Source organism: Rhea americana, unplaced genomic scaffold (assembly GCF_003343005.1).
Source record: "Rhea americana isolate MKP2758 unplaced genomic scaffold, rheAme1 scaffold_62, whole genome shotgun sequence".
NCBI lineage: Eukaryota > Metazoa > Chordata > Aves > Rheiformes > Rheidae > Rhea > Rhea americana.
This window is the reverse complement of record NW_028186779.1, coordinates 4,220,185-4,232,432: the sequence shown is the minus strand read 5'-3', so window position 1 is coordinate 4,232,432 and position 12,248 is coordinate 4,220,185. Positions and strand designations below refer to the sequence as shown.

General features: G+C 37.5%; 1 protein-coding gene across 6 annotated transcripts in view; it reads left to right on the top strand.

Moving 5' to 3' along the window:
• Positions 1-12,248, top strand: part of CDK13 (cyclin dependent kinase 13) — a 50,166-nt gene that overhangs the window by 21,753 nt on the left and 16,165 nt on the right. For all 6 annotated transcript variants that reach the window (XM_085320212.1, XM_085320211.1, XM_085320208.1 and 3 more), the window contains exon 6: positions 9,636-9,825. In XM_085320212.1, the coding sequence (XP_085176338.1) occupies positions 9,636-9,825 (190 nt within the window). The remainder of the gene's footprint in view (positions 1-9,635; positions 9,826-12,248) is intronic.

The following is a 12,248-nucleotide window of genomic DNA, read 5'->3' as shown; positions in this document are numbered from 1 at the left end:
CCCAAAAAAAAAAATTTCCCTGCATACCTCCTCTTCCTTTTACCCCCTCACCCGCTCCCCCTTGTGGAAGGCCAGTGGACTTCTACTTTTTCGGTTCCTTCAGTGTTTAGTCTGGCTTGTTTGAGTTACAGGAGCCTCAGCATAGAGARTCAAGCAAACAGAATGGAAGTTACGCAGTGTTGCTGCTTGCTATCTTTGACATTGGAGTGGTCACTTTGTCTTTGGGGGCTGTTTCCTTTTAAGTACAAATCTTTTGAACCTAGAATTTTGYGATGTTTTAGTGTCTTATGGGCAGTTTGATGTGTGATTTGGCTCAAGAGTGTGTTTGGAATGTGTTCGCTCTGCTACTGCCCTGTTCTCCCTTCCTGAATTACTATAGGGAATGCCCAGTAAAAACGTGGATAAAAAAGTGTATATATTGCGTAGTTGGCAGAAATATCAGCTGACAGTGAGTCAGAAGATGGAAATCAAAATTAGGCAGGAATTGGGTTCCTTTTCTAGCATCTTTAGAAAGTAAAAACCCTGAAGGATATACAGTGCTGGCATGCTTTTTTTGTTGTTGTTGTTTGATGAGAGGGGAGGGTGGTTCTGTTTGTTCATTTAGAGTAGAAAACATCTATCAAAAGTTTTTCTAAGTATGTGCAGGTTCAGAGGTCAGCACCCACTTTGTACTGAGTTTTCACTAGGTCTAAGTTGTCTGGYTCACACTGAGCCTTGAGTTAATACTTAATATCTTATTAATTAGTTTACTCCCTTTCTGTTTGCTACCATGTCTAGAATTGAATTGAAGGGTTTCTTGGGGGTGTATGACAAACTGTCTCATTACTTTCAAATGTAATATGCTTTTTGTCCATCTCTGTTTTTATGCTTTTGATGTTGCTTTCAATTTATTTTCATGTTTTTATTTAACAGCTTATTAAATATGTCTTTAGTAAACCTTGCAAGAAAGGGGACTTCTCTGAAGATGCTAGAAAAAAAATTGTTTCTAGTAGTCTCTTGTAAACAGTAGCAAGACAATAAGACTGTGCTATTGTGATTTGGCTGCAAAAAGATAGTTTGGGTTTTGTTTTGTTTTGTTTTGTTTTGTTTTTTTCCAGGCTACTGCATTCTGTATTTCTCCAACAAGAGTAGCTCATTATAAGGCGGGCATTTTTAGATAAGAAGTTGTGGCCAATTTGTAGTCTCCACAAGGAAGAATGCAAGTGGGGAATTCAGTCATTTTCCTGGTAAACTATTGCAAGATCAATAGTAAGATGCTTGAATTGAGAAGGAAAAATTACAAAAGTGACAGTGGTACGTCTTGTTCAAGCAGAGTTTCCAGTAAAAGCATAGTGTTTTACACGCACATGAATATGTTTTTGCTTAATTTATGCTATATGCTTAATTTCACTTTGGAGTATAGCTCTTACAAAACCCTTTTGAAATCCCATTTGTAAAAGTCAGGCATGAGAACACTTCTTCCCATGTATGTTCCTCTAGCTAATAGCAGTAAAGTTAATTTTGTTTAAGGTTGCCTATGATACCCAGACCCATTACTCATCTACTCATTCACTCTAAGGTTTTCTTGATTGTATCTTAATAGTTTAAAATGCAGCAAATTTAATTTTCTGATAAGTAAATATTGGGRATGTTCTGTATAGTACTTGTTCTAAAGATGCTTTTTAAAATGGTAACATTGGCACAGAAACCAACAGTGACTTGCTTTTACCACTTTGTCCCCATACGTTGAGCCATATTACATGTTTTTTGGTTACATAATCTTATGTTTTCCTCGCTTTTGAGTTTCTGACTCAATATTTTTAACAGTACTTTAAAGAAAGTGGGAAAAAAAGTGTATCATTTGGGGATGTAAGCTCAAAAATAGCAGAGATACCCATAGAAAGGATTAGATTTATTCTTTCTAGGCCAACCATTAGAAAAACTATGCAACACACTKAAGCAGTGAGTTACAAACGTGAAAGTATTTCCACCTTGCAGGCAGCACAATTTTTTTTGTATAGATTTGGTGCGCACACAGCTAGGTAGGTTATATATGGTCTGCTGTGTTAAAGATCTGAATTTTTAACGTTTACAGTTTTCAGTATGTATGAGACCATGCTTAATGATAAGGTTGGAGAAAGGCATGTGAATACTAATTGGTATTTTAACACCTTGATTCTAAGGCAAGATATCCTGGGTGAAGCCTGTACTTCAGGACGTGGGAGGGAGAAAGTCTCCATTTTATGTGTTACTCCAGCAGTTAACCGAATGTAGGCTTTTTTTTCTCCCTGTCTTTCAAAGAAAGATAGATGAGTACACAAGATTAGGCATGGGAATGGGTGACTCATAGTTTGTGTTCTGTTTTGTGTACATATCTGCGTAACAGTCAATGGAAAAAAACATTTGTATCGAACATACTGTTAGAACTTGCTCTGCTTCTCGCAGGACATACAGTCTCATTTGACTTGCTGGCTGCCGGGAGCTATCATGTTGCTGAACATTTTYTAAAATCTCAGAACTCTGAATATTTTTATTTAAAATGTTTTATCCCAGTGAGTCTTTATTTGACTGTAGCGGACACAATCTGACGTTATTAGTGGTTGTGACCAAGTCTGCTGTCAAGAATCTTTGCTTTGCTTTTTGTTTTTGTTTGCTTGATAATAGTGCAAATTAATTGGTGTTCACGTTCATGAGCTTCCGTAGCTGGTAGTTGAGTCTGGAGTAGGAAAGGCTTCACAGCCCTCTTCTCTTCGTAGTGTTTATTGCATGGGAATTTTTTTGTGAGATTACTAGTGCAGGGTAATTAAAGAAAAGATTTKATTTWAARYWSAWWTSWRYTTWAAATMAAGGTCTATTTGCTAGATATATTCAAATTTATACACCTCATAAGCAAAGCTAATTAAGCCTTTTTTTWAATTTTTTTTATCAGTTAGAGAAAATCATCGGGGGAAAAGGCCTTTCTTATTCTGAAATGCTTTCGTCAGCTGTGGCTTGTTCTTTCAATTAGTTTGTCRTGTATGTCTTGGGTTTTTCACTGTGAGAAGCCACTTCTATCTATCTGTCTGTCTGTCTGTCTCTCTCTCTCTCTCTTTGKTTTTTATAACTTTGTTTCTTGTTCTTTGGGTACTTGAGATGCTCCTTTGGTTCTCAGTTGCCTGTTTAATAGCTGTTAGTTGTTGGCAAGTGCTTAACAGCCTAGCTGTGGAACCGCCATCAGCTTTTTACTGAACACAGGGAGACTTGGGATTTGGCCTGCTTTTTTTTACTGCTGCAAAAACAAACTGGTGCCTGACCTATCTTTCACTGCTGTGAACGTAAAGCCAGTAGGTGTGCTGACTGACTTGTCTTACTCCTTTCAACTGGAAGAGGTATTCTCAACGGCCAGCCCAAGGGAGAATGTAAAACTCTGCATGGGCGACTTAAGTAAGAAAGATCTGGTTAACATCACAATTAAATATGTGTATGTGTGTGTGTATTTTCTTTGGATTGTGGGATTTTCTGTGTGGTTATAATTCATTTTAAGATTTACATTTACTTTAGGTAGATTGAGTTTTGAATTGATTTGCAGAACAAAAATTAAAAAAAAACTTTAGGCATGAAGTCAGTGTCTGTTCTGATAATACAGTAGTACAGTTGTCATGAGGACTCTGACTCTGTGGCACATAGTTGTACAACTAGCTAGTTACTTTCTCACAGACATCAAGGAGTTCTTAGTCTGAAAATTTGTGGTTTGCAAGGAGTCTGTGGCAGCAATCATGCTGTTGTCGGAGTGCTTTACTCTGTGGTTCCTTCTGTATTTCTACTGCAGCTGACCTTATCCAAGTTTCCTGGGAAGTCTACTAGGAAATGCAAAATTTAGTGAATCCACACTGCTTGGAGTCATTCAGGAGGAAGAAAAAAGATCAGCATTTTTRTTTCATATGGTACTTAGAGTTGGAATGAATGGCAATAGAGGCAGCTGAAGTATGGATCTGGGTAGATAATCAAATGGTTTTCCTTTTATTTTCTTCCTTGTGATTTCTTCTTTGAAATCAGATGAGTGCTGACCCACCTGTCAAAACTGTCTCTTGATAATGAAATGCATAAGGAAAGAGCTCTGGAAGAAAGGATGGTCCTTCTTGYAGGTCTCTGTCTTTGGGCAAGATAGCAAGTGTTGCTTTTTCTTTACCTGATGGCTTGTGCTTAGCTTGATGTTCCGCATCTTGATGTGCTGGTTCTCTTGTGAGATGGAGAGCATCTTGCGGTGAATGCATGATTTTGCATCTTATTTATTGCTAAATTTAAGGATTTGCCACTGTATTTTTGTAGGTTTGCTGGCATAATAGTCTTTAGATGTGCGAAGTCCTCTGTTTCCATGCTGCCTTTTCCTTACACCCCCCAATTCCTCAGTAATATTTAGTGGAAAAAGGACAGTATCTACTTTGAGGGTTTCAGTATGCCCTTGGCTTTTACRCCTTTTTCAGAACGTGAGTATCCATGTGCGTGCAATTTGGATTGGATTTGTTTCAAGAAGAGAGTGCAGTTGAACTTACAATGAGTCAGTAACATTGTCATCAAGGGAAAATCTTAATGTTAAGTGAAAATGTACAGAAAGGAAAARTTCTTCTTTTACTGGGGACTAAGTTTGGCTTGAACAAAAAGATTTGTTCTGTTGTATGACAGCTAAAAGGAAAAATGATTGTGGCGCTGTTTYCTTTAGTCTTAAGGAGATTAATTCAAAGGCTGAGTCTTGTCTTGATGTTTCTTGAGTTAGAAAGTAGATTTGTAAGAGTTGAATAGAAACAAAAAAAATAGTTGTTTTCTCAAAAGCACAATAACCTTAAGGAATTGCTGGACAGTCTCTTCTTAAATTTTAAAGCTATGAATTTGTTAAAATTCTACATTTAAAAACTGTGTCATGGAAGACATAATTCCTGGAAGAGAAAAGTTGAGGATGCGGAATAGTAAATATAATGCAATTATTTCTAATCAGTCAAGCAAAAGAAATAATCTACATACTGTTGAGAAAAAACTGAGGAGACTTGTTAACAAAATGAAAATCTGAAGAACTCTGTAAGAGGATTGGGCTGACTACATTAGGACTGAAACTGGGAGTCTGCAGGAAGGGGTGGAGAGAGATGGAGAGTTGATGTGCAGGGGGAAAATGGGTATTAACAAATGTAGTGTGGTAGATGTGGTAGGATTTTTTTGTTTTTGTTTTGTATTTTTTCCTCTCTAGAATGGAGAAGGGATTGGTATGAGGTAGCAGARACCAGGAAGAAACCAGGACAGAAAAAGAGCTAAAAGACACCAAGAATATGGGGTCATATCTCAGGAGCTGGTACAAAAATTTTTACTGCTTTGTGTCTGGAGTGAAATCCCAGCAGACATCAAAGATTTGTGAAACCCACTGGCCATCTGCTTTAGTGTTTTTTGTGTAGTAGAGAGGAACCTTTCAGTGCTGTGGTTCTAGATGTTCCAGCACAGCTCTTGGCTCAAAGTTGTTTTATTTATTTTTTTACTAAAAACATTGTAGCCATGAGTATGTTAAGGTTACCAAGTCAAATGCTGAATTATTGAAGTGCCAGAACCTGGTGTCTGATCACTCATCTACCCCTTTATGGGTTTGCTTATAACACACACTCTAAGCAAATATGAGTTTTTCTGCTGAACTTTGCTTCAGTTGGTAGGTGTCTCTTAACTTATTGTGGGAATAAGGAAGGTAATTTAGAGCAGAGTTAGAAATAATGAGTGAGGCAGGAGATTCCACCAAAGGTAGCTAAGATACTTGTGTACTTACTTGGGGGCCTGATCTTCTTCCTTGTCTCTATTAAATACTGTTTTTTAAATACTGGAGAAGCCACTTTAGCCAGATACTACTGAGATGCTTGTTAATCATGATCATTGGTTTTCAGGATGTCTGACTTAAAGCTACATTTCAGTTTGCCAGGGTTCTGAGCCCCTTGCTGCAGTTGATGTTTATAAAAACTTGCATTAATGTATGAAGTTTAAAATAGTGAAATAATTTGAACAGTCAGACATTAAGCATCTCAGATTGAACTTAAAAATATTCTTGGAGGATCTGAACATTGTCTTTCATTGCTGTAACCATTCTTCTGTAAGAGGGCTATAGTCACGTCATGATTAACATTTCAAAGACAAATTGCTTGAAACATTGTATATTTACAGTGGCAAACATTATTTAAAAAAGAAATAAAGGAGACATTGACACTTGTGTTGTCCAAACAGGGTTTAAAAGATAACAATAAGTAAGGCATAGGGCCATGTTTTAAATGGTGAGGATAGAGCAAAATACTGAGCAGCTGTTCCGCAACGCTGTACATACTGTGCATTGAATGAGGCAAGGATCCTTCAGGGTTTTTTAACAGCTTTTTGTATTTCAAGATAGTGTAATGCCTATATGCAAAGATTAAATTAAGGTTTGCGGGTAATGTAGCCTCTCTGATCTGTATTTAATCAGATATTTTGAGAAACCAAAACCAGTTTCTTTATGAAGTTACATTTGGAAAGTATTGACTTAAACTGTTACCTGTTTAAGCTCTTGGATCCTCTCCTACCCCCCAAACCCAAGCATTTGTAGCTTGCTTTGGGAGAAAATGCATAACTTGGTGTCCTGCTTTGCTGGCTCCTCTGTGTGATTTGGTGACAGTACAAAAAAAAAAAAAAAAAAAAAAGGCTGCATCACAGAAATGTAAAGTATATTTTATTGGGTTTTTCAGCCCATTGGAAGATCCTTTGTATGCTGCAGATCATCTGTACTATGTTTTGTGGACTTGTTCATTTTATATGCCTGGCCTTACAGCATTACACCCACCTCATTTGATGTTTCAGTTACTTTGCYGGTGTTAAGAGTTCCATTACTGGAGAAGGGACTGTGCTTATCCTCTGAGGAATCTTATTATCTCAGTAGGTGAAGGAACAAAGATGAGCTACATGGTATTAGCAAGGAAAATTGGGCAAAGACATCAGTGCTGTCTTGCAGCATATGAAAATGGACTGTAGGCTGCCTCCCTCCCCACAAGTACTTATTGATCAAGCAGTGCAGGTCTATTATAACAGCAGTAGGATAGAAGTCAAATAAGTAATTCTAGGTTCATTTGAATTGCATGCATTTTACAGTAACACTGCTTTTGGTGTTTCTGTGACACTCCTTTTAGAAATGTGGATATTGGGGGAAGCTATCATGGAGCAATAGGTCATTTTAAAACATAACCTCCAAGTTATTGAGCATCTTGACCTTGTAAAGGAAAGAATGATTCTTTTTATCTGTTGTTTTCACTTCTGCCTGTGCGTTGTTTGGGAAATCTTCTGTTTTCTTCTTCCTGAGTGTCTATAGTTTCCTCTGCATATTAGGAAGGCTCAAATCCCMCTGATCTAATGAAAGCTAATGGCAATCTGAAGTGATCAGCTAGAATCACGTAACTTAATATTCACTGAAACTGCAAACTTACAGCAGTTCGTTCACCCAAAAATAAACTAACAGGTTTCACTTCAGTTTGCTTAATACCTTTTTTGCAGCCATATTTACTTCTAAATAAAGTTTAAACAATACTAAAAATAAAATTTGTAATGGTTAGACTGACAAGGTTACTAGGCTAGTTTTAATAGTTCCTCATAACCAAGGAAGAAGACTCAGCCTTGACAATGAGTTTTTTTTTTTTTTTTTTTAAAAAAATGCCTTCACCTCCAACATTGTATAATATGTAGGCAGTAATGTATAATGAAATCATGCGTTTGCCTTTGCTCTGATATGGAAGGAGCATTTGGCATTTAAACTTGCTACGGTAGGGTATGTTTCATAATGAGAGCGGCAGAGTATATAAATAATTGGATGTTGTCACCTRGGTATTACTCTGTTTTATTTATGACTTGTCTCCATTGCTGTCAGCTTTCCYTCTTGTATGAGGGTACCAACTGTGGTGGCTGGTTATGAACAGTGGTGAAAGATCTCCCAGGCAGGAAATGGCTCAAGGTATGGAGCTTATTTTGCATATAAAAAAGAAGTCTGGGTTCAGCTGTTCTAAGAAGGTCCRAAATCCCACTGACCCTTCCCAACCTTTCTTCTCGCTGCATGGACTTATGTGTAGCTGCTGGCGTGATAGTTGAACTTCATTTGTATTCCAGAGAAGGAGGATCTCAGGATCATTGGTATTCAATTTGGTTGAGCTGCCTGCAAAAAGGGAYGTCTAGAGTAATCTGGCACTGCAGCACATAGATCAGGTGTTGTGTTTGATGGGATTTTAAAAGCTTTGGTTTATACTTTGGCAAGTGGCAATGAAATAACCCAAACACTAGATAGTTACTTTATTTCCCAAGACAACCACTAGGAATCTCTGTGCTTTTAACATCCTGAACTGGTGCAACCCCATTATGCAAATATTACAACAGAGCAGATTTGGGTTCTCTACAGCTCTTAACACTTCCTCCTTTTCTTTTCTGGAAGCAGTAGGATTGGGCTATACCTGGTCAATTTACATGCTGCACACCAATGGTTATTTTGCTTGCTCCACATGATGTACAACAGGGAAAAGGGAGCTGCATTAAAARCCACAAACCACAAGTGTTTTATGCAGCGGCTTGTAGTTTAGTTGCTGTTGRCTGATTGTCTCAGGTTTAACAGTTACTGTATGAGTAATTTTCTTATTTGCTTAAATACTAGAGGACACAGTTTAAACTTGGTGATTTGGCACTTTATTCATTTTTCAACTACTGTGCAGAAGTCAGGCTAGTGTGTTAGCATTTGGTCGTGTATGTGTACGTTTTGGCAGGCTGACTGCCAGTTGTTGCTGCAAGACTTTCATCAGCTTCTGAACTGAAACTGTTAAGATGGAAAAACTAGAGCCTATAAGAAGTTCTTGTTAGGCAGAAGTTATTTATATTTACTAGAAGGATGCCTTTGAAATTTTTTGCCTCACAGTTCAAGAAGAAGGGGAAGAAATAGGCAAAAGTGGATCAGTTGTTACTGCTTCTGAAGTACTCGGCACTTTTCCTCTTTAAGTACCCTTACTTGTATCAGAGAGTCTAGATTTCAGTTGGTTTGTTTGTGGAATAACACACGCTAATACAAGATAAGACCAGATTCCATTATGCTTAATATAGGTATGTGGCAATTTGGCACATGGACTTGTCTTTGAAGCTGTTCCTCTGGCTAGTCGGTCAGCTCTGCTTTTTCTTTTTGTCTTGCCTTATAGGTGCTTCTAGTCTGAGAAGGACAGACTTATTTCTGACTCAGCTTCGCAGTGGAATCTTAAAGTCAAAAAATGACGACAGATGAACTAATGCTATATTTATTTTGTTTCTAGATTTCTCCACAAACTTTAGTTGGGGAATACTAACCCAGTTAAATTTTCCTTAAATAAAATGGAGATCCACATGGAGAGTACATGTCTACCTAGATTAAAGCACTGGTGGAGTTTTATTTGTTTTTTCAAATATTAGGCAGCTAGAATAAATGTTTGCATGGAAAAACAATATTAAGACAACATTTTATAACACTATTTCATTATTGTTATTGGAAGTAGGATGTAGCTGTAAATACTGCAAAAATGTAAATAGTTATGTGTGAAAAATACTTCTTGCTTTCACAAGTAGAGTGCAGCAGCGTTTTGGACTGCATTTAACTAGTCTCTTTCTCTCTGTCTTAACGTTTCTCTTAGGTGCATTTTATCTGGTATTTGAATATATGGACCATGACTTGATGGGACTGCTGGAATCTGGTTTGGTTCATTTTAATGAAAATCATATAAAATCATTCATGAGACAGCTGATGGAGGGCTTGGCCTATTGCCATAAGAAGAACTTTTTGCACAGAGATATCAAATGTTCAAATATTCTACTAAATAATAGGTATGAATATTATTTCATGTATGTAAAAAGTTGTATGTTAATATCTTAAATCTTTTATTTAATCTTCGGAGTTCACCTGCTTTAGGTCACTGAAAACCCCTTTTATTTTGATTGTCTAGTTTCTTTGAAACCAATTGTAAAATATTAATCTGATTTTTACAGATCTTAAGATTGGATCCTGCAGTTATTTGTTAAACTTCATCTGTGTTGGAATAGCAGGATTAAAACTTAAATCTATTAGGTTACTATATGCGTAATGGGTATGAATACAAATATATTAAAACAGAATTTTAGGAAATAAGTGTTTCATGTGTGTTCTTTTTGCTATCTCATTTCAAAATAAGTGCTGGTAGGCTGGTTCTTTGCGACATAATTCTGAGATCACCATTTGCACAATGCTTTAAAAGAATATTTGACCAGACATGTTCAAACTAAATTCTATTAATTTTGRATTGCACTTATAGCCAACAATCAAATGGGGCTAAGAATATTTCTTTTTAAACTAGTAAYGATGGGGAAAAATGCTGTTCAGGAAGGATATTGAGAACAAGACAGAAAAAATATTGCTACTGTGTAAATTTTTGTGTCTGTATCTTCAATTATGTGTCAGAGTAATACGGTAGAACTAGAGCAATGCAGGGAAGGACAGTTAAGGGGATGGAAGGAGAAGAAAAAAGCAGGGACTCTTCCTCATTTTGGAGAGGAGGTATGACTGGGGCTTGCAGAACTATGAAGATTGTGGATGACTTTAATGCAGAACTGTTATTCAATGAATCCAGCAATTCTAAAATCAAAGAGCAATTGTAGAGACTAGTAAGAGAGAGATTTAAAACAAGTAAGAGTCTCCTAACGGAACAGGTGGCGTCTAGTATTTGCTGCCACATTAACAGATACCAAAGGGAATAGGTAGGGATATGTGCTCTTTCACCCCTGCAGGGACTGGTCAAGCACAAGGAAAATGAGCCTTAAAGTGGGCAGGTTAATGTGTTCTCCCTATTAACCCACATTTGCCAGTGTTGGAAACAGAATACTGGGCAAGACGGATTGATCTCACTTAGCAGGGCCCAATTTTGTCCTGCTTGGTTTTGCCCTAGTTCAGTTTTTCCTTTCTTCCTTCTGTTCTTTGGGTGTGGGTCTCCACATCTCCCACCTTGCCTGTGCTCTACCTGCTTATTTTTTTGCTCGTGTCCTGATCTGTAGCGTTGATGCTGACGCTGCGCACCTTTGGGAGCTCAGCAGCCGAGGTGTACGTAACTTGGTGGTGGAGAAAGCTCATTACAGTAGAGGCAGTACTTTCTATTGTACCATGCTCTACCCACTCCAGGATGCAAATGCTTCCTTCCAGGATACTTTCTGAGCATCCTTAGAGGTGTCCATTGGAGGAAGGAAAAGTTGGTCTGTCTAATTTTAAACCAATGCTTCTTAAATCCCATTACCAGTTACAGCCTGAAGCCATACACATGGATTGTCTGTTTTATTTTTTCAGCTCTGCAACTTAAATGTCTTTGGTCAGAAATTCATTGATAATCTATACAGTATCTGAGGAACAAGCATATTAACTTGAGGGATAAGTTTCTTTGCTTCTGGGGAATCTCCATGAAATGTAAAAGAAATTCCAAGCACATATCTGAAGGGAAAATGCAATGGAAATGCTAATCTGTATGTTTTGATGTCACAAAAGCATAATTTTTACACACAACAACAATTCTTACCTACTTTGATGAACTAACCTGAACTTTGCAGTATTTCCAGGTGACAGGAGTTTTAAAAGCTCAGAACTTTATAAATAAACAAATAAACAACAMCWACAACAAAACCCACTTCCACGTTCATTTCATGCATTAGAAGCGTGCAGATAGCCTTCTGTATAAAACATGCAAACTTTACGGATGGTGGGAGCATCCGGTTGTCTGGTAGTCTGCGTGTTTTGTGCAGGGCCTTTCAGCCGCGGGAAAGGCCAGGCGGAAGCTCTGTGTGCTTCTTTCGTGCTTCCCCTCCTCCGTAGGAAAGCTGAAGAAGGGCTTGGGGGCAGTGTCATTCACAAGTTGGCTACAGTCACAAAAATAGAAGCCCTTAYCTGGTCAGTCACTCTGATTTAAAGGCCAAATTTACACTTTTTCAAGAGTAAATAGGASATTGACAACTTCTTACAAGGAAGCATGACTGTCATTTGCTGTCATATGTCATTTGCTGTAGAAATTATTATACTGGCATTATTTTAACTGTTAGGCATAAGAAATCAGCAGGTTCCTCCTTCAGATTTTTGCTGCAGTGTTGCTGGTTTGAATGCTTTACAGTATACATCTAGAGTTCTGATTAATATCCTGTGATACTGATGCCATTTGAATATTTTTTTATTTTGCTTACCTTTCTTTGATACTAAGTCAATTAGCATTGACTTAGTTAATTGAAGGGATGCATAG